General features: G+C 44.7%; 1 protein-coding gene across 1 annotated transcript in view; it reads left to right on the forward strand.

Moving 5' to 3' along the window:
* Window positions 1-23378, forward strand: part of RFC5 (replication factor C subunit 5) — a 43097-nt gene that overhangs the window by 13987 nt on the left and 5732 nt on the right. Inside the window, exons 5-9 of the mRNA XM_068246164.1 lie at window positions 15039-15112; window positions 16131-16290; window positions 16376-16457; window positions 17557-17686; window positions 21374-21451. Coding sequence (XP_068102265.1) covers window positions 15039-15112; window positions 16131-16290; window positions 16376-16457; window positions 17557-17686; window positions 21374-21451 — 524 coding nt within the window. The remainder of the gene's footprint in view (window positions 1-15038; window positions 15113-16130; window positions 16291-16375; window positions 16458-17556; window positions 17687-21373; window positions 21452-23378) is intronic.

The raw sequence follows: 23378 nt of genomic DNA on the forward strand, positions 1-23378 counted from the left end.
CTTTTGACAAAAAATAAAATCTTCTATGAACTCGTCATACACCTAACAGAATACCTTGGGGTGTCTTTTTTCTAAAATGGGGTCACTTGTGGGGTTCCTATACCGCCCTGGCATTTTACGGGCCCAAAACCGTGAGTAGTCTGGAAACCAAATGTCTCAAAATGACTGTACAGGGGTATAAGCATCTGCAAATTTTTATGACAGGTGGTCTATGAGGGGGCGAATTTTGTGGAACCGGTCATAAGCAGGATGGCCTTTTAGATGACAGGTTGTATTGGGCCTGATCTGATGGATAGGAGTTCTAGGGGGGTGACAGGAGGTGATTGATGGGTGTCTCAGGGGGTGGTTAGAGGGGAAAATAGATGCAATCAATGCACTGGGGAGGTGATCTGAAGGGGGTCTGAGGGGGATCTGAGGGTTTGGCCGAGTGATCAGGAGCCCACACGGGGCAAATTAGGGCCTGATCTGATGGGTAGGTGTGCTAGGGGGATACAGGCGGAGCAGTGCTTTTCAGCGCTGCTAGATTTGGGCGCAGCCGGCGCCTCCATAGACTTCAATAGGAATCATTCCTATTGAAGCGCTCAGTGAGTAACGTTGTTTAAAAACCTAATAATTCGGCCTCCAGCAATCGCTGGAAGCCGAATTATTTCATTCCCCCACTATCCATGTCGGCCTGGAGGGGGAATAGTAATGAAATCGGCCCGGACTTGTGCAGAAGCAGGATCAGCTATATACAGCTGTATCCTGCGCCCAAGTCTACCGGCGCCGATTTCAAATGTACTCGGTGACAGGAGGTGATTGATGGGTGTTTCAAGGTGTGATTAGAGGGGGGAATAGATGCAAGCAATGCACTGGCGAGGTGATCAGGGCTGGGGTCTGAGGGCATTCTGAGGGTGTGGGCGGGTGATTGAGTGCCCTAGGGGCAGATAGGGGTCTAATCTGATGGATAGCAGTGACAGGGGGTGATTGATGGGTAATTAGTGGGTGTTTAGGGTAGAGAACAGATGTAAACAATGCACTTGGGAGGTGATCTGACGTCAGATCTGCGGGCGATCTATTGGTGTGGGTGGGTGATCAGATTGCCTGCAAGGGGCAGGTTAGGGGCTGATTGATGAGTGGCAGTGACAGGGGGTGATTTATGGGTGATTGACAGGTGATCAGGGGGATAGATGCATACAGTACACAGGGGGGGTCTGGGGAGAATCTGAGGGGCAGCGGGGGTGATCAGGAGGGAGCAGGGGGGCAGTTTAGGGCATTAAAAAAAAAATAGCGTTTACAGATAGTGACAGGGAGTGATTGATGGGTGATTAGGAGGGGGGTGATTGGGTGCAAACAGTGGGCAGGGGGGGGGGGGGGGGGTCTGAGGGGTGCTGTGGGCGATCAGGGGGCATGGGGGGGGGGAAATCGGTGTGATTGGGTGCAGACTAGGGTGGCTGCAGCCTGCCCTGGTGGTCCCTCAGACACTGGGACCACCAGGGCAGGAGGCAGCCTGTATAATACACTTTGTATACATTACAAAGTGTATTATATACTTTGTATGCGGTGACCAGGGTGCTAGTAACCCGCCGGCGCTTCCGAACGGCCGGCGGGTTACAGCGCAAAGTGGGCAGAGCCAGTCCCCGGCGGAGGATCGCGTCACGAATGACGCGATCGCTCCGCCCCTGCCCGTACAAGGACCGCCGCCAATTGTATATGCGGCGGTCCTTGCGGGATCCACTTCCCGGCCGCCATTTGTACATGCGGCGGTCGGAAAGTGGTTAATAACTCTTCTGAGCTGTTTTACAGTTATTACAATTATATCATCATGGTGATAACTGTAAAACAGCTCAGAAGAGTTATTAAAGACAGGAGTGAATTGAAGCCATTGTGTCTTTTGACAGCGCCGAAGTTACTCCCTGAGTGCTGCTATAGCCGTAATTCCTATTACGGCTTATGGTGTCGCCGGCTGCGCCCAAGTCTCCAGCACTGGAATCACCGCGTTTAAGGTAGCGAGGGCGCTGGTACAGTGGATTGAATGCAAGAACCGGAAGAAGTAAGTAGCACGATGGATCCTGGCGATGTAAGTATGTGTTTAAACCCCCCCCCCCCCCCCCTCTCCAGAAACCAGTAAAATGCAATTGTGCATGATATAATATACAAGACAAGACAAATAACATTTATATCGAGCTTTTCTCCTGGCGGACTCAAAGCACCAGAGCAGCAGCCACTAGGACGCGCTCTATAGGCAGCAGCAGTGTTAAGGTGGCCACACACCATACAATTTTTTAACCACTTTACCCCCGGCGGTACGAATTTCTCCGTCCCTTTTTCCATCCTTTAACCCCCAGGGACGGAGAAATCCAGGGGTGCAGCTAAGGTTTTTGTGGCCCCAAGCGGACTGTAGCAAGCGGCCCTATCCGGCGAAAAATGGGTGTGGCCATCCCGCATAAGTGGGCGTGTCCATGACATGTGGGTGGGGCGGATTGGGGCGGGGCTGTTTGCAGGGAAAAATGGATGTGGGGGTGATTGAGGCGCGAGCAGTATGGGCGGAGCTTAACCGTAGCACAGCAAATATAGCCAACTATGACCATTAAATAATAAATGCAGCAACAGTTACCCCAGACACCAGAAAATAAAAACGCAATTTGTGCAACAATTCAACAGAAAACAAACAGAATTTGGGCCACATTTCAGCAGAAATCAAACGCAATTTGGGCACATTTTCAGCAGAAATCAAACGCAATTTGGGCAGATTTTCAGCAGAAATCAAACGCAATTAGGGCACATTTTCAGCAGAAATCAAATGCAATTAGGGCACATTTTCAGCAGAAATCAAATGCAATTAGGGCACATTTTCAGCAGAAATCAAACGCAATTAGGGCACATTTTCAGCAGAAATCAAACGCAATTAGGGCACATTTTCAGTAGAAATCAAACGCAATTAGGGCACATTTTCAGCAGATATCAAACGCAATTAGGGCACATTTTTAGCAGATAAACGCAATTAGGGCACATTTTCAGCAGATAAACGCAATTAGGGCTGCAAAAAGAAAAGAATTTACTCACCTGGCACTGGCAGAAGTCTTCTCTCCCTGTCTCCCGGCCGGCTCCTCAGGCGCGCAGTTCCCACGGAGCTCCCTCCCTCCTCCAATCTCTTGCGTTGATTGAATGCAGGGCTACGGGAAGATGGCCACCCGAAGCCCTGTACTGGAGACATAGTCTCCAGAGCAGGGCTTCGGCGGCGGCCATCTTCCCGTAGCCCTGCTCTGCTCTGCCAGCCCCGCTGGCGTCACGGAGCCGCAGAGGCCCCTAAGATCTTGAGGCCCCAAGCGGCCGCGTGGTCTGCTTTATGCCTCGCGGCGCCCCTGGAGAAATCCGTACCTTCCGCGCTACCGCCGCTGTCCGCGCTCCCGCCGCTCGTACATGCGGCCGCCCGCTCGCCCGGAGATCAATGGACAGGAAAATCCATTCCCGTTCGTTGATATAAGCCCCCGCAATGATCCGCTGCTTCTATTAGAAACAGCGCGATCATTGTGATTCTCCCAGCCTCCTACTGTTTCCTGTAAGCGTCCTTCCGGACACTTACAAGTCGCATGTAAACAGACTCACTGTGGCCATCTTGTGGCCAAATAGTAAACTACACCCTAAAGTATTTTACACATACAAATACATTGTATTACACAATAAATTAACTCATTACCTCCCAAACTCCCCAATTTTTTTTTTTGTTATTTAAAAATAAATACAATAAAAAAATAAACAAAATAGTTACCTTAGGGACTGAACTTTTTAAATATTTATGTCAAGAGGGTATAACACTGTTACTTTATAAACTACGGGCTTGTAATTAGGGATGGACGCAAAACTGAAAAAAATGCACCTTTATTTTTCCATAACACTCCAGGACAGGTACACTTCGAGACTTGACTCCTCCCAGGAAACAGGAAACATCCATGAGCCTCTCTATATCTTTTGCTCCACAACAGGTGCCCGGCAGTATGGATGTTTCCTGTTCTGGGAACAGGTCTCTCTATATGAGTGCTACCTGTCCTGGAGAGCTTGGGGGGCTAAGGGCGGTGTAGCTAGGAAATGAGGCTATGGATTAGGAGTCCGTCTCTATTTCCTACCTCTGTCTATCCGGGCCTGTGGGCAGCTGTTGGGGGCAGAGGAACCATGGCGAAGACGCAATGTGGCTGTAGCCGCCGGCTGGAGGTAGATGCGGAGAGGAGTGGCTATTGCGGGGGCTGACGCCTATACTCCTCGATCCGACCAGGAGCCAAGATGGCGGCGCGGACGTTTCCGTGCGCCGGATTGAAGAGCCCTGGCGTCCGGCGCACTCGTAATCGGCGGGGATGGAGGGCGGCTCAGCGGTGGTTGGCGCGGATGGCCTTGCGGCTAGTGCGGCTGCCGGCGCTGCGGCGGTACCTGTAGCCATGTCTACAGCGGTGCCTGCAGCGAGCCCCTCTACAGGTTCATTGGAAGGCCGGACGCAGGACAGACCTAGGAAGCCGGAGGGCATTATCCAAGTCCCAGGAGGGGTGAGACATCACACTGTGCCTATCAGATAATGTTTCTATGTGTCTCATCTTGGCTGTCACTATCGGTGTTGTATATTATGAGGAGGATTGAGCACTTGGTGGTGTTTCCTCTGGGTGAAAGCTGGTATTGTCCCTGGGTGGTCTATTTAGCATGTTCACCACAAGGTCGGGTGTGGTGGAAGTTTGTTGTTTTTATCAGTGACTGTTACTGATGTTGGCCTACTGGTTGTGTTTTTCAGACTGGCCCTGAAGCTGGCGATAGCTCTAAGCCCAAGCCCAGTAGAAGATGCCCAGCATGTAATTTAAAGCTGTCTCCTTCATGGACTAAAACTTTCTGCCAGCAGTGCACTTTAAGAGTCCTGAACGAAGAATCTGCAGTACAGTATAAGGACCTTCTAGGAATTATGAAAAATGAAATGACTGATTCTATAAAGGCATTTAGAGAAGCTTTGGCTGACTCCTTCATACAAACACAGACGGTGGCAAATCAACCAAGTGCTTTAAATCAAACTGTAATACCTACAGATCATAGGGCTAGACAGGTAGTTACAGGGTCTGCTACAGTACCAGGGGCTGAGGATGCTACTAATACGGCGCCAATTAAAGGTCATGGTAAAGCTAAAGCGAAATCTAACCGTCCAGTGTTATCGGACTCAGAACCAGAGGAAGATTGGGAAGATATATCAGATGAGGATTTAGGCGAGGAATCAGATGAGGAAAAGAACATGGAGGAGAAACCTTCTAAGTTTAAATTTCCAGCTAGTGAGACAGAGGAGTTGCTCAAGGCCATTTATGAATCATTAGGTTTGAGCGTAGATAATCCTCAGACTGTATCAACGCATGATGCGTTATATGCGGGTATGGATAATAATCAACCACTAGTTTTCCCGGTTCATGAGTCTTCCAAAGTCACCATAAATAGTCAATGGAAAAATCCGGATAAAAAGGTATTTTTATCCAGGGGTTTTAAGAGAAGATTTCCCTTTTCTGAAGAGGACAGTAAATATTGGGATAAATGTCCAAAACTAGATTCAGCTTTTTCTCAAGTAGAAAAAGATAATGAACTGGCTTTTGAAGATTTAGGTCACCTGAAGGACCAATCTGACAAGAGGGCTGAGTTTGCCCTTAAAAAAACCTGGTCGGCGATTTGTGCAATCTTTAGACCGGTACTAGCGACAACTTGCGTGGCTAGAACATTGGATCTTTGGATGCGTCAAGTGGAGAGGCACATTAAAATAGGATCCAGCAAGGAAACTATTTTAAATTCTTTTACGGTTATGTTCAAGTCTATTTTTTACATTATTGATGCGGCTACTGAAGCCATTAGATTAACTGCTAAGGCGGCTGGTCTCTCCAACGTGGCAAGGAGACACATTTGGATTAAGACCTGGGATGGTAGTTCTTTGTCAAAGAACAAAGTGTGCACCATTCCCTTTTCGGGAGATAGGTTGTTTGGTCCAGAACTGGAAAATATTCTGGAACGGACGTTGGATAGAAAAAAATCGTTTCCTAAGAAAAAACCTTTTCGCCAGGGGAAAAGTTTTTTTCGGAAGAACAAGCAAGATCCCAAAGCAAGGTCCCAGCAGAGAAGGAGACCCTGGTCATTCAATAGAGAGCAGAATAGACCCAACGTCCTGTTCAGAAATTCTGCCCCCGATCCTAAACCCCAACAATGACGATCAACAAGATGTGGGAGGAAGATTGGGCAGGTTCTTCCCACAATGGAGAGAATTTGTTACGAGCCCGTTCATTTTAAATCTAATTCAAAATGGCTATCACATCTCTTTTCAGCAAATTCCGCCGGAAAGGTTTGTGGTAACAGGGGCAAATTTGACTCCAGAGGAACAGATAGTTCTACAGGAGATCTTAGCAGACATGTTAGCCAGAGGGGTAGTCTCCCTGGTCCCATCTTGGGAACAGGGGGAGGGGTTTTATTCCAGGATTTTCCTGGTGAAGAAACAATCGGGAAAATTCCGGTTGATCCTAAATCTCAAACCCTTAAACCCATACATCAAATTCCAGAAATTCAAGATGGAGTCAATCTTTTCAATAAGGAATCTACTGCTGAAAGACTGCTTCATGTTGAGCATAGATCTAAAAGATGCTTATTGGCATGTGCCAATCGAGGAGAAATCACGAACTTTTCTAAGGTTTGCAGTGAATGGAAAAATAGGAGTTCGACATTATCAATTCAATTGCCTCCCATTTGGAATCAAATCCGCACCAAGGATTTTTACAAAAGTAGTGGCAGAAATAGTAGCATCCTTTCATGCCCAGGGAATAATAGTGATTCCGTATCTGGACGATCTTCTGATTTTGGCGGAGTCAGTACAGACCTTAGTGAATCATCGCGAGTTAGTGTTGAATCAGCTCCAGAGGGCAGGATGGATAATAAGTTGGGAAAAATCCCAGTTAGAACCAACACAATTAATCCAATTCTTAGGATTTCTGGTGGATTCCAGAGCACAAAAGATCTATCTCCCTCAGACAAAGATAGACAAAGTGGTTCAGGAAGTAAGGGGGTTTCTGGGGAAGACCTCCATAACAGTGAGAGAGGCAATGAGATTACTAGGTTTACTAACGTCTACGGCCCCAGCAATTCAATGGGCCCTGAAACATACAAGGAGGCTGCAGTTCTGGATCTTGAGGAAATGGGCCAAAACGATGGTGTCTTTGGAGCAAGTTCTGTTAATTACGGCCAGAGTAAAACACGATCTACAATGGTGGATCGCACCAGCTCACCTGTCGCAAGGCAGACTATGGCATTATCCGGTGGAAATAGTTCTCACGACAGATGCGAGTCAGACAGGTTGGGGTGCTTTTGTCCAAAAGTTCAAGATGCAGGGTCTCTGGCCAGAGCATATCGCGGATCAGTCCTCAAATTTCAGGGAGCTGTTAGCGGTCAAATTAGCAATGGTAGGTTCAATGCACATCATCAAAGGACACCATATTCAACTCAGGACAGACAATTCGACTGTGGTGGCGTATATCAACCGTCAAGGGGGCACGAGATCAATTAAACTTTTACACCTGTCTCTAGAGATTCTGGACTTAGCGGAACAGAATCTAGCATCAATTTCAGCGGTGCATCTGAAGGGGTCTTTAAACACCAGAGCGGACTTGTTGAGTCGATCTCAGACATCCAATACAGAATGGACATTAAGTCAAAAGGGTTTCCAACTATTGATAAAAAAAATGGGGGAGTCCTGCAATAGACCTATTTGCCAACAGGGAGAACTCGAAGTGCCAAGATTTTTTCTCTCTCAATATCAGAGACAAGCCAGCAGCAGTCGATGCGCTAGCACAACCATGGAAGGACGACCTTCTGTATGCTTTCCCCCCGCTAAACCTTATGTCACTGGTGTTAAGGAAGATGAAAGAGTCCAGAGCGACTATGATACTAATAGCGCCCGACTGGCCCAGGAGATCGTGGTATCCGCTATTATTGAAAATGAGAATAGACGGACCAGTTCGTCTACCAATGGACAATCGATTGATAACTTTACAAGGGAGGGAGATACCGAATCTGGAAAGATGGAAAATGTCGGCCTGGTTACTGAGGAGCTGATACTTAAGAGCCAGGGACTGTCTGATAAAGTTATAGAAACATTAATTAAAAGTAGGAAAAGAAATACCAGAGCTATTTATTTGAAATATTGGAAAATGTTTAATTTATGGAGACAGCAATCTAGGTATGAGTCTACAGAGATTGCGACGGTTCTGGAATTTTTACAAGCCGGTATAGACAAAGGTCTGGCCTTGAGTACAATCAAGGTTCAGATTTCGGCACTTTCGTTTTTTTTGGATAAAAAGTTGGCGGCTCATCCTTTAGTTATTAGGTTTGTGAAATCGATCGAGAGGAATAGACCGATTATAGTGAAACCCTTTCCTAAATGGGACCTTTCCCTTGTACTTAAAGCTCTGACACGTCCTCCTTTCAATTCCATGGACACTATGGATAATAGGTTGTTGACACTTAAAGCTATATTTTTAGTTTCTATTACTTCAGCAAGAAGAATCAGTGAACTGGAGGCACTTTCCTGTAAGGAACCGTTTTGCATTATACACGAAGATAGAATTATTTTGAGGACAAGTGCAGAGTTTTTGCCTAAGGTAAGTAATTTATTTTGCCGGAAGCAGGAAATAGTGCTTCCGTCTTTTTTTCCTAATCCGTCCAATGAAAAAGAATTGGAGTGGCAGTCGCTGGATGTGAGGAAGGTTGTTATAGCTTATCTAGATAGGGTCAGTTCCTTCAGGAAATCAGAAGCCCTTTTTGTTAATTTTACGGGTAGACTAATAGGCCAAAAAGCCTCGAAGAAGACTTTAGCCAATTGGATTAAGTTATGTATATTGGAAGCTTATAGGGTTATGGATCAACAACCTCCAGACAACCTTCGGGCACATTCCACTAGAGCAACGGCTACAACTTGGGCTTACAGGGCTGGAGCTTCGCCTCTGGAGATCTGCAAGGCGGCTACCTGGAAGAACCTGGGGACCTTCGTACGTCACTACAGGCTGGATCGCCTATCTGCTACAGAACAGGGTTTCGGAAGGAAAGTCCTGCAAGCAGTCAGCCCACCCTAAGGTTTGTGATGTTAAATTTCTTTGTTATCATCTCGAAGTGTACCTGTCCTGGAGTGTTATGGAAAAACCAGGAATTAGCAAACCTGGTAAGACTATTTTTAGTAACACTCCAGGACAGGTGGGGGTAACCCACCCTCTTATTCTCTGATACCTATATCAGTAACTGTATAAGTTTAAGCCTATGTTACAAAAGTATTATGATAGCAGGATGCATGGTGGTTAGACCTGTTTTGTTTCTTGGATACATACTGCCGGGCACCTGTTGTGGAGCAAAAGATATAGAGAGGCTCATGGATGTTTCCTGTTTCCCGGGAGGAGTCAAGTCTCGAAGTGTACCTGTCCTGGAGTGTTACTAAAAATAGTCTTACCAGGTTTGCTAATTCCTGGTTTCCAAATAAAATATTGGCGCCAAACATTGTGATAGGGACATAATTTAAACGGTTTTATAACCGGGACAAATGGGCTAATACATTTCATGGGTTTTAATTACAGTAGCATACATTATTTAAAAACTATAATGGCCGAAAACTGAAAAATATTTTTTCCCACATTTTTTCCTATTTTCCCATTAAAACACATTAAGAATAAAATAATTCTTGGCGTAATGTCCCACCTAAAGAAAGCCTAATTGGTGGCGAAAAAAACAAGATATAGTTCATTTCATTGCGATAAGTAATAATAAAGTTATAGACGAATGAATGGATGGAGGGCTGAAAGGTGAAAATTGCTCTGGTGTTCAAGGGGTAAAACCCCTCAGTGGTGAAGTGGTTAAATAGCTGTTTAATTTAAGAATTGCAATCAATTTTTCTGACTGATTGTAACATTTCAAAAATATGACCACTGTACCACACACCTATGTTCAATTTTTTCCTCAATTATGATAAAAAATGATTGGAAACTCAGAGAAAATTGCTAGGAGGTGTATATTAATAAATTAACAATCCAACACACACCATACAATCTTTAGTAGAAATTGAAGAGAAATATCTAGCATTCTGGATCGATTTAAATCGCAAAAAACGGGAAATCCGATCAGATTTTTCAGTCGAATGAAAAAAAAAGCTTTCGATTTTTTTCGAGATACGATCGTTTTTATCGAATTACTGTAAAATCGGATCATTTTATTGTATCGTGTGTGGCCACCTTTAGGGAGACTTGCCTAAGGTCTCCTACTGAATAGGTGCTGGCTTACTGAACAGGCAGAGCCGAGATTCAAACCCTGGTCTCCTGCGTCAGAGGCAGAGCCCTTAACCATTACACCATCCAGCCACTTAATTGCCATGCACAATCAAACCGCGGTGTACCGTGGCAACCCTAGTGTGTATGTAAGAGTTTAAAATTAGCCCTAGTCGCTTCAGGAATCCCAATACCAGAAATCAAGTTTATTATGCTGAAAGATCATTGCACTGAAAATATCGGCAACCCTTTGGCAACTTACACATTTTGCTGTGTTATCCTGGCTTTGATCTTCTCCTTATTGGGCTTCCAGAGGTGAGTATTTTGTTAAGGGTTTCTTTTAGGTTTGAAACAGTATGTGTAGTATGAGTGCCTTGGGGGTTGTGTAAGGTTTGGAGAGAGGTAGTGGCATGTGTTGCTTTCGGAGTAAATATAAAAGGTTTATGCTAGGGCTATACAGGCATTTTCATCCGCTTCCTTTAAAATTTTATTTACTGCACATAAAGCAAATGCTTACAGAATTAATTTCTTACGTAACCCAAAACTGATCTGAGAGATTTTTTTTGTTCCCTCTATCTTTGAGTTCTGGCTACACAGCAGTACTGCTTCAGTTCAAGAGATTTATTTGCAACATGCAGATTTTAAATTAAGCTTAAAAATAAGTCTTGGTGATTTGCTAAAATGAACAGGTAAATTAAGAGCCCATTCACCTTAAAGATGAACTGTAACCCAGGATTGAACCCCATCCCAATCTGTAGCGGATACCCCTTTCCCATGAGTCTTGAATAGATCATCGTGGGTTTGTATTGCTTATATTGTTGTAAAACCCCTCTGACAGTGTGATGTCAGAACCTAGGTCCTGGCAGTTTACTGTCAGAACCTAGATAGTTTTGTTTGTGAGCCTTGTTGCATTGTGGGAAATAACCGCTCTTTCCAACTGCATAGCAACCAGTATCTCCCCCTGTGCATATGTATATCAAAACCTTTTAGACTATCACATTAGGGTGAGGTTATGGATAATGGCAGTTGGTGCTGTTAGCAGTAGACAGTTCTGTCAGTTGGATAGCAGTGGACAGCTCTGTCAGTTGGATAGTAGTAGACAGCTTTCTGTCAGTTTAAAGAGAAACCGTGAACAAGAATTGAACTTCATCCCAATCAGTAGCTGATACCCCCTTTTACATGAGAAATCTATTCCTTTTCTCAAACAGACCATCAGGGGGCTCTGTATGGCTGATATTGTGGTGAAACCCCTCCCACAAGAAACTCTGAGGACCATGGTCCTGGCAGTTTCCTGTCTGTGAACCTTGTTGCATTGTGGGAAATGGCTGTTTCCAGCTGTTTCCAAGTGCCAAAAAAGCAGCAGCTACAACACCTTCCAGCAGTAAAAATGTCACCATGTGATGTCAGAATGTAAATCGGGGATTTAAAAGATTTTACAATGGGCAAACACTGACTAAATCATTTATACATAATTATTGTAAAAATGAATCACTTTTTTATTACATTATTTTCACTGGAGTTCCTCTTTAATGGTAGACAGCTATATCAGTTGGGATAGTAGTAGGCAGCTTTCTATCAGTTGGCTAGCAGTAGACAGCATTGTATGTGACTGATAACAGTAAATATTCGTAATTGCCTAATACACATTTATTTCAGGCACTTGAACATGCAGAGTGATCAATTTTGTGTTTGTACATTAATAATACATCAGTTAAAGAGACTCTGAAGCGAGAATAAATCTCGCTTCAGAGCTCATAAATAGCAGGGGCACGTGTGCCCCTGCTAAAACGCCGCTATCCCGCGGCTAAACGGGGGTCCCTTCACCCCCAACCCACCCCCCGCAAAAGTGTGTCGTGAAAAGGTCGCTGGCTGTCTCTTCCTGGAGGCAGGGCTAACGGCTGCAGCCCTGCCTCCAGTCGCGTCTGTCAGCGGCGCATCGCCGCCTCTCCCCCGCCCCTCTCAGTGAAGGAAGACTGAGAGGGGCGGGGGAGAGGCGGAGATACGCGCTGACAGACGCGCGTGGGGCAGGGCTGCGGCGGTTAGCCCTGCCCCAACCAGGAAGCGCTCCCCGGGTGTATCGAGGGGGATTTGGGGGTGAAGGGACCCCCGTTAAGCCGCGCTATAGCGGCGTTTTAGCAGGGGCACACATGCCCCTGCTATTTATGAGGTCTGAAGCGAGATTTATTCTCGCTTCAGACTCTCTTTAATAAAAGACTGTTAATCTGCAATTTCAAAAAGATACAGTGTAATGAATGCTTAATGAACATCCGCACAATTAAAACATAGAACGAACATGAGCAACTGGCTCAAGGGGGCCTGTGTGTGTGTGTGTGTGTGTGTGTGTGTGTGTGTGTGTGTGTGTGTGTGTGTGTGTGTGTGTGTGTGTGTGTGTGTGTGTGTGTGTGTGTGTGTGTGTGATTTGTGTGTGATTGGTGTGTGTGTGATTGGTGTGTGTGTGTACCAACGGACCCTTCCATTTAAATTTTAGTCTGAGAGTCCAGCCAGGCCTTACAAAACTTCACTGGTCACTTACGGTGGGAATACAGCACCTTTTTAAATTAGATATCCTCTAAGGGCTGGTGCACACCGAGCGGCTTTTTCAGCGTTTCTGCAGCCGCTTGCGGCTGCGGATACGCTTGGTCAATGTATCTCAATGGGGTGGTTCACACCAGAGCGGGAGGCGTTTTGCAGAAACGCATACTCCCGGGGTGAGGCATTTTTTGGATTGCGGATGCGTTTCTGCCTCAATGTTAAGTATAGGAAACACGCAAACCGCTCTGAAAAAGCCTGTTCAGAGCGGTTTTGCCGGCGTTTTTGTTACAGAAGCTGTTCAGTAACAGCTTTACTGTAACAATATATGAAATCTACTACACCAAAACCGCTACACAAAAACGCAAAACGCTAGCTGAAACGCTACAGAAAAATAAGAAAAAGCGTTTCAAAATCTGCTAGCATTTTGCGGATCTGCTAGCGGGTTTTGGTGTGCATCGGGCCTAAGACCAGAGATTTCCAATGGGACACCTGCAGTGGATCAGTAGAGCACTACTTCAGGATAATGGTCTTCCTGGCCAAAAACCGGGTTTCCCTTTAGAAAAATGGAGTAAATAGATGGCGACCACCATTACTGAATATTCCTAAGAGGTTCAAGGGTTATAGTCGTTCTAATGAATTCTAATAAATACCCAACCCACTCGTATCAAAAAAGCCTCCACAATGGGACACGACCAGATTAGGTGGACTAAATTTGCGTCCACACTTAGGGCAGTCTAAGTCACCTTTCAGCTGCTTCAAAAATGGAGAGAGTAGAGTCCAGTACACTTTAACTTAACGTTCCTTTTAAATGCAGAAAGAATGTAGAAATGTAAATAGGCCTGAAATTAGGTTATTTTTAGCTTATAACAATGCAGCGTAATTGTAGTATCATCTTTCCAGAGTTCTCCAGTCATTACTTACATCATGAGATAGGGAGGTGCTGGATGGCAGCCAGTCTGTGTGAGCACAGAATAACTGCCCCAACCCTATTCCTTCCTCTGCTAATAAGAGAATACTCCCAGCACTGCACCCACTACAAAGTCTCATAATGAGAAGAGCCTGAGCTGCAATGCTGGCCTCAAGAGTTTACACTTTCAACAGCAGAGGGAGGAGCTAGAGAGTGACAGCTGTCACTAACGTGTGAATACTCATTCTGCTGCCAGCTCCATGCTTTCTAGAGAGATCACATGAAACACTACACTAGTGAGGTCCCTGTTAAAGTGAACCCGAGCCGCAGCTCTGGTTCAAAAATCAGATCCTTACCATTGAGAGGGAAGCCTCAGGATGCTATTGAGGCTTCCATTGGTTGTTGGAAGCCCCCCGTTGCTGAGTATGGCACCCCTTCACATGCAGCTCTTCTTCCTTTATCGTGGCCACGCAGTAGCACTGAGCCCGCGGCTCCAGCTTACTGCGCATGTGCGGGCGGGCATGCGCGGCTACTGGAGAGATACACAAACAGCGCACTTCTTTTACATTAGACTGGCTCTGAGCGGATGGGGCTGGAGGAAGCCCCAGGTATGTATAAAATCTTTCATTTTTCAGCTCTGGTACACTTTAATGACCCATGATAGTGTAGAGAGGTCAGGAGCTGAGAGATAGATTCGGGTGTCATCAGCATAGAGGTGATATTGGAAACCAAAACAACGTATTCATTGTCCCATGCCTGGAGTATAGATGGAGAAGAGGAAGACAGAGCCTTGTGGTATACCAACAGAGACAGCAGGCATGGAGAGGAGTTAGGATTGGAGTAGGAGAAAGTAGTGAAAGAACATCCAGACCGGTAGGAGTGAATCCAAGAATGTGCTAGACCCTTGATACCCAGCAACGAGAGGGACTTGAGAAGTAGAGAATGATCACAAGTTCTTATGCTTTGTGATATGCATAAAGAATTTATATTACATTCCAGACAATGATAGCCATATACAGTACATACAGATTTTAATGTAGTCCGGGTTCAAATTAAGATTTTGTCTCTATTTTTGTTTCTTTTGGCAGGAAGTTAAGTTTCTCTGCCCAATTATCCTTAATTCCCTTTTTTACAATTTGTATGTGTTCTTTTCAGACGATTTGTCCTGAATGACAGGACCTGCTTTGAGACTGGAGTTGAGGGACCTGTTTTGATAAGTTACCTATTATGTGCTTGTTACACTGATTTCATGATGGTTTATTACTTCTGATGCTGCAACTGAAGAAGGGTCTTCATATGACAAATGTCTCCCTCTGTTGCAGAAAAGGCTTCAAGCTTGTCATCTTGGATGAGGCAGATGCAATGACTCAAGATGCACAGAATGCATTAAGACGAGGTAAAATGGCATACGGTATTACTGCCATATGTCTGGATATACTACAAAATTACCAGGTCTTCTGAAAATGCTAGATAGACATAACAATCTGCTACGTCTTTGTTACAACAGACGACTTTCTACAGTTGGCATATCTGTTAAAATTTGTATTACTGCTGCTTAGTGTGCCAGTCAGTGCAGCTTCTTAGTCTGTTTCTTCTTTTAAGGGAATTAACCCCTTGCTGCTCCCTTTTAATAAATTCATGGTTTGCAGCACATGCCTTGTGCTGCAGGGATGTTCACTTAGGCCTCTTTTCCACGAGCAGCTGAAAGCAGTGAATTCACCACCTGTCAGCTACTCCTGTCCACCAACTGGGCACTTGCTGATGCTCGGTACAGAAGGTGGACAAGCGGCCCACCATGTAATTGCATCTGGGCACGGTGGTTGCCGTGATCAGATGCAATATGAGACTTTTTTTTTTTTTTTTTTTTTTTTTACTGCCGGGTAATACTTATGCACAATAAACGTGACGTTTATTTGGCTGCATGTGCTTGTGGTTGAACTGCTCAACAAATTAGCCTTTCCTGGAAAAGAGGCCTTAGGCTTCATTTACGCTATGCTTGTTGCCATGTGCATTTCAGCAAGTTGCATAGACTGCAGACTACATGCGCTGCGCAGCAGTGCGATGCACTGTTACTGTCGCACACATTTTTCAGCAAAGCACTACGCTGAAACATACACTGTAGTGAATGGCATCAACAACGCACTGCACTACAGATGGTCGTGCGTTTTGATTGCACAGCCACCTGCGTTTGACAGTGTGGATGCATCTAGACTGTTATGTACAGGACTGTGCTGCAGCCTCAGTATCCACAGAAAGGTCAGAAAAATGCTTTCTTTTGCTGTTTAAATAGCAGTTGTATTATTTAGGCAAAGTATGTAGTTAAGCCAGTCTGTCTATGAGAACCAGCTACAATGTATTTCAGTTCATATAAAGCAGATCCTTATAAACTGTATACTTGTTTTCTTATTCTTCAGTGATTGAGAAGTTCACTGAGAACACCCGTTTCTGTATGATTTGTAATTACCTGTCCAAGATCATCCCTGCTCTCCAATCCCGATGCACACGCTTCCGATTTGGCCCCTTAAGCCAAGAGATGATGATCCCCAGACTGGAACATGTAGTGCAGCAAGAAAAGTGAGTCAGGCTAATGTAGTACTGTTCATAAAACTGATTACATCTGTGCCATCCGCTATAAAATCGTTTCTTATCTGTGTGACAGCGTGGATATCAGTCCAGATGGAATGAAGGCCTTGGTGACCCTCTCCAATGGAGACATGCGCAGGTCATTAAATATATTGCAGGTTTGTAATATTTTGATGTATTTATACACTAAAGTATATAGGACATTATGTTAATCACCTTACAAAGTTGTACACCCTGTGAGTGCTAAATGGCATTTGTCAAGGCAATGTTCAAGGCATCTGCATGCCAAGGGCAAATCCTTAAAGCAAACCTGTCAGGGGGTCTCATGGGTGGATCTTGTAACTGAAGATCCACCCATAGAATCCACTGACCGCAGTGGCACAGGCCTGCTCTGGCTCCTTGAATAAAAAGCGGAGCCTGATTAGGTTCGTGCTACTATACATGGGCAGACGGGTCTAGCTTGTGCAGTAATACGGACCCATTTGGGCCTTGCTTTTTCCGCCAGAGCAGGTCCGTGCTACTGCCCATGTGCAAGCTGACGTAAAATGGCTTTTCGGGGGTCCCAGCGCTGAAATGGGCTAGTGAAGGAGCACAGGAGATGCCTCTTTGGGATCCAGAGGCTTCCCTCTCCCGAAATGAGATTCCATAGGGGCACTTTCTTCCCCTACAAGCACACTTTAACCACTTGAGGACTGCAGTGTTAACCCCCCTAAAGACCAGGCCCCTTCTCTTGTAACTGGCCACTGCAGCTTTAAGGCCAAGCTGCAGGGCCGCACAACGCAGCACACAAGTTTTTCTCATTTCTGTATTTTTTTATTTTTTTTTCATCCCGCTCCCTCCCTCCTCCAGCCAATCGGTGTGATCTGCTGTCATAGGCTTCAGCCTATGACAGCGGATCACTTCCGCACCGACGGAGGGGACAGCCGTGTCACATGGCTGTCCCCAGTACAGTGCTGCCTTAGATTGCAGCGCTGTACTAGCCTAATAGATGTCGGTTTCGCCGTCTAACAGTCTCCAAGCAGCGAGACTGAAGGCGGAGTTCTGCCTTCCAAGCAGGAGATGCGTGCGCAGCCTGCGCACACTCTCCTGCTAGCCCCATAGAAGGCCGTTCACGCCAATCGGTGTGGAGCGGTCCTGGGGCTGCTGCACTGCTCACGCCAATTGGCGTGGAGCAGTCAACAAGTAGTTAAAGTAGAAAGGCCAAACAGCGGCGGTAAAGCTAATTTGACCTTTTTATTTTTTGATTTGCTTCTACAGAGTACATTCATGGCGTATGGAAATGTAACTGAAGATACAGTATATACCTGTACTGGGCACCCTCTGAGATCAGACATAGCCAACATTCTAGACTGGATGCTCAACAAGGACTTCACAGCTGCCTATAAAAGTATCCTTCAATCATGGGCAGACATAAGGGGAGGTTGCTGTATTGACTAAGCTATGAATATCTACACCCAACAGTGTACATGCTCTTTTCTTTGCAGGAGAGAGCAACCATCTCCAGAAACATCTGGAATCCTGGAAATGAATAGCAATAGAAAATCCAACTCGGTGAATTAGTCTTTTTCTTGACTTAGCAAGGTCAGGAGCTTAAGCACTTACAGATACAAATACACAAGAGATAACCTAAGTTTGGAGGAGACTGAAAGTCTAAAACTTTATTACTGTAACAATGTTAAAACCATAGGTCGTTACAAAACTTTGGTTGTGATAATGACATAGCAGTGGATTTAAGTAATAGTAGCAATAGACCCCCCTGTTAACATCACTGGGGTTTAACCTCACTTCACACTGCAAGACAGACATAGTTACACGATACACCACCCAACAGTAAAAAACCCTACATGTTTCACCCCCCTAAATTTGGGGGCTTCATCAGAGGTACATTAAGTGCTCGTGCTGAAGAAGAGTTGTGTGCTACAGCGCAAAAGTCTATCTATACATACAACATTACATCATATCACACAGCAAAATGACAGCCTTTCGGCTCTTTTAGCAACCAACCATGCTTCTGGGCGGACCATCTTATATAGTTTGAGTAGAGGAAAGGGTGGGTGTAACATCACTCAATCAAACACCCCATTGCTCCTCACTGATTGGTTCATGCTCAAGTCCATCAAATGATCAGAATGTAGCTAGTTTTTCTCATTTTAAACGCTGCCCCCAGGTTTCTTCTTCTAAATATGTATGCTTGTCCTGCTTGATCTTAAATTAAAGGTTGCAGACATGTGACACTTGTGCTGTGGCTAGAGAGGTGCTGCAATGAGATATAAAATTGCATGCGATCAGATAATGACATCAAATATGAACACACTCGCCTTATACCTTGCCCCCTGTCCTTTTGTTGCGTGGTGTGATACGATGGAATGCTGTATGTATAGATAGACTTTTGTATTTAAGCACTCGACTATGTTTTGTAATAACTTATAGGTTTAACCACTTCAGTCTTCAGTCGTTTTCACTTTATGCATCCGAGCAATGTTCACCTCCCATTCATTAGCCTATAACTTTATCACTACTTATCCCAATGAACTGATCAATATCTTGTTTTTTCCACCACCAATTAGGCTTTCTTTGGGTGGTACATTTTGCTAAGAGCTACTTTACTGTAAATGCATTTTAACAGGAAGAATAAGAAAAAAAACTTAAAAAATTCATTATTTCTAAGTTTTCGGCCATTATAGTTTTAAAATAATATTTGCCTCCATAATTAAAACCCAAGTATTGTATTTGCCTAAAAGAGGCGGGTATTACACCGTTTAAATGATGTCCCTATCACAATGTATGGCGACAATATTTCATTTGGAAATAAAAGTGCATTTTTTCCGTTTTGCATCCATCACTATTTACAAGCTTATAATAAGTATAATATAAGTATTATATAGTCTGGAATTTTACAGAGTGCCTGGTTCTCTGACGCTTTTCAGCTGTTTAATTCCGTTGCACTGTTACCAAGATAAATTCAGTCATAAAGCACAATACCTGCCTGAGATATCTCTGAAAGCTATGGTTCTTTGACCCCTGAGAGAAGTCCTGCTTGCTCACAAAGCAGTAACTGCCTAGACTAGAATGCATGATGTCAGCAACATGGGCTCTACCCAACACCAGGCTAGGCTATAACATGTTGCATCATCATCAAACCAATATTTGAGAAACTAACTTTTGTCATGGGCTTCCGAAATTGTACATTTTATTTGTGACCAGTTCTCTTTAGAAAAATAAAAACCTTTTTAGGGCATCTGTAGTTGTTTGTTAAATGCATTATAGAATGTAAGCTCCTCAGCTACTCATACTATAGATACTCACATCCAGGGTCCATGTGCACTGGACCCTGATTAAATCCCAAGCACCTACAAGGTTTTTGCATAGACATTAATGTCAAATGCAGCTTATTCACACACGATCAGGTCACTGGTCCTGTCCGATTATAGCTCGTTCCCCGCACTTCTGTCAGTCGGAGCCTGTCAGATGTAAGAAGTGCGCCCTTTACGTATCTCTCCAGCAGCTGCTGGAGCAATACACAAAGCGCGCACTTCTATTGAGTCGACTGACAGAAGGGGACCTGGTACATGCGCTGTAGAAGACTGAGGACGGCGGCGTGGGAACAATCGTAGTACACCCTGGAGGATCTCCGATGACGTCAGCGCGACGCACGTTGGAGCGCACAAGAGCCCGACCTGGAAGCCGGCCTGGCCAGGTCGGGTGAGCCACGGGAGAAGACTGGGAGCCTCCGTAGCGGCGTCGAGGGCACGTCCTGCCTGCCACGGGCTGGAGGAAGCCCCAGGTAAGTGGATTAGTATTTTTTTTTTTTTTTTAAAGTACTCCGTGGATCTTCCCTTTAAGGTCGCATTCACAGTGGGATGTTATGGTCGCACGTTAGTCTAACAACGCAGCTTACCGCACTGCAATGCTAATCCTATGGGCCGTTCACAGTGCGACGTTAGTCGCCATAAAAATGTTGCGTTGTGGCAACTCGCTGCTGGCAGTGCGTTACCTCTTAACGCAGACATGTTGCAACTTTAACGTCGCATTAAACCGCCACGTCCCACTGTGAATATAGCCTTAACCAATTGTGGATTGGGAACCTCTGGCAGCTAACTGATTGCCATCTTGCACTTGTATTTATGTACATCTGCAAGTACTTTGTTAAAGTGTAACTGTCGGTCATAAAATCAAAAATCTATTTTTTACTTTTATCTGGTAAACAAGTAATAAGGGTGCTAACCAGGCAATCCAAAAGATAAAATTACTATTACTTTTCTTGTTGATAAACGATCATTCCCCAGTTTACCTGACTCTTATTTGGGACACACAACATTTGATACACAAAAAGGAAGTTGCAGGGCAGGCTGGGTTGTCCTTTTTTGCTTCTCTACTTCCCCTCAGACTTAAAGGGAACCTAAACTGAGAAGAATATGTATTTTTCCTTTTAAAATAATACCAGTTGCCTGACTCTCCTGCTGATCCTGTGTCTCTAATACTTTTAGCCACAGCCCCTGAACAAGCATGCAGATCAGGTGCTCTGACTGAAGTCAGACTGGATTAGCTGCATTCTTGTTTCGGGTCTGTGATTCAGCCACTACTACAGCCAAAGATATCAGTAGGATGCCATGCAACTGGTATTGTTTAAAAGGAAACATCCATATCCCTCTGAGTTAAGGTTCCCTTTAACTAATGCAGCCTGGTTGGCTAAAGCCTCTTTCCCTCCTGTTTTTCCCTACCACACCAATGTTCCTCTCTGATTGGCCAATATTTCTCATGCTAAGACAATGCACTTTCTATAGTGAAGGGTGGGCAAATCAGGCAGAGGAGAGTAAGGGAGGAAATGACATCAGGATTGGCTTCAAAATAGCCATAGTTAAAATGGGAAATGCTAAGAAGGATTTGCCTCTCTTTTTACTATAGAAAAATCACTAAAATCAAAACATGGACAGTGCAATACATATGTTATGTAAGTAGAGCAAGTATTTATCTGCTTATATATGTAGTTTTCTTTTCTGAGATAGTGTGGCTGACATCTCCTTTTTAAATGCAGTGCTGCTCCTATTAAAGTGGTTCTCCTGAAAGTACTCAGATATCATGGAATTGAAGACGTTAAAGGGCCTGGCTCTTCATGACATCCTGACAGAAATTCATCTCTATGTCCATCGAGGTAAAACAAGTACAAAACTTCTGGCCAATTTGTGTACTGTTAAGCCTGGTACACACATCCATTTTACCACCTCCATGTAGTATGAGAGTTTACCTACACAATCTGTTCATAGTGTTCAAAGTCTGTTGTCCTTCATACTACAGCGAGGTGGTAGTTTTGGCCAATCATTGGATAATCAAAATTGTATGTGTGTACCAGGCTTCTAAGTTGATGGTTTTCCTTCCCTGTGCTTTGTCACCACTATTATAGTCTTCCACTAAACCTGTCGACAAACTGAATTGTGAATTTTGACAAGTTGGAAAGACCTAGGAAACTAAAAGGCTAACTTTACTTTAGTGTAAAAATGTATCATCAGGAGAAGCATGCCAATGACCGAGAAGCTGGAGGTAGTAAGTGCAAAGCCGACAGAGTCCTAGCAAGTAACAGTTTATTTACCAGAATGCTCTTGCATGGCAGTCCCATTAAGAGAGGTGGCACGTGGGGTCCACAGTTGAGTAAGTGGAGCAACATAAGGAGAGCATTCTAGTGGGAAGACTATAATAGGCCCTTTTATGGCATACATGAAAAAAGGTGCCTGTAAAAAAGGTGCAAGGGACTGCCGCTAGTAGAATATTGCTACAATTAGCGATATTCTACTGCTGGATTCCATAGTAAAATATTGGTAATGTTTACTAATATTTTACTATAGCTAAACCTAACCCTACTCTCACACAGAACCCCTTTCTAACTCCCCAGTTGGGGCCTAAAACTAACACACTAACCTCAAGACCTACCCCCCCCTCCTGCCGTACCCTAAGACCTCAATTTCCTACTATTTGTACTTGTAAATAGTAGGAAATCGGCACAAGGATAATAGGTTTGGGGTATTAAAAATACATGAGTTTACATGTGAGAAATTTGAGTATACATATTATAATAGTATACATACAAGACAATAATTTTGTGCAGTGGATGGATAGATACAGAGAGAGTGTTGAAGTTGCTGGCTTATTTTTACAACGAACATTGGCTTTGCCAGAGTGAGTTGTCCCTGGAGTGACACGAATGACGTCTGTGTGTTTCTCCTGGGTGCGCCCGGTGTGAGGCTGCGTACCTGAGCTTCTTGTTTTGCTGTGTTGAAGAGGGGAATAATCGGTGGGGACTCATTCCTCATTCAATGTCTGTGTCTGGCTTTTTTGACTTCCCCATCTGCTTAACAATAATTTTCTACCTTGGTAATGCTGGATGTCATCAGTTCACCAGCAGGGGGAGCTTTGGTCTGCAAATGCCTCATCTAAGATAGAATGACGGGATCTATATGGTGAAATTATAAAATAATTACTGTAGGATATTTCATATTGCCATATATGCATGTTATAGTGTAAGTAATGGGGGGTGGTGGGGGGGGTGCAGTATATATATGCACCGATCACCAGCCCTCAGCGCAGGCTTTCAAACATTTTGTCTATTCTATATGGTAAAATGATCTACATTTTGTTTCCCCTGCTTCCATTTTCCATTGCAATGCAAATAGAGTATATATGAGGTTTAGGGCCCTTTCACACTGGCGCAGTGCGGCAAATTGCTGCACTGCTACCACCCCCTAATGAAACCCTATGGGGAAGTTCATATTTACCACGTTGCGTTACGCTGCACTGGAAGTGCTCAATTTAACACTAGCACAGAGCTACTGCGTCTGCCCGGAACTCATGTTCGTCTATGGCGACGCAGAGTTTTTTTAAAAAAAGTTTTTGCGGCACACATGCGTGGAAGCGTGTCTTTACAATACGGTTCTGTGCACTTCCACATACCCGAATCAGGAAGTGACCCCAAGCGTGCGGCACTTCCTGCTTGGCTGATTGCCAGACAGAGAACACTGTGTACTAATGGGGTGTTCCCTGAACGCCTGTTTTTGGCGGTGCGACTGGCGTAACGCACCGCTAACGCC

This window comes from Hyperolius riggenbachi, chromosome 1, assembly GCF_040937935.1.
Source record: "Hyperolius riggenbachi isolate aHypRig1 chromosome 1, aHypRig1.pri, whole genome shotgun sequence".
Classification (NCBI taxonomy): Eukaryota; Metazoa; Chordata; class Amphibia; order Anura; family Hyperoliidae; genus Hyperolius; species Hyperolius riggenbachi.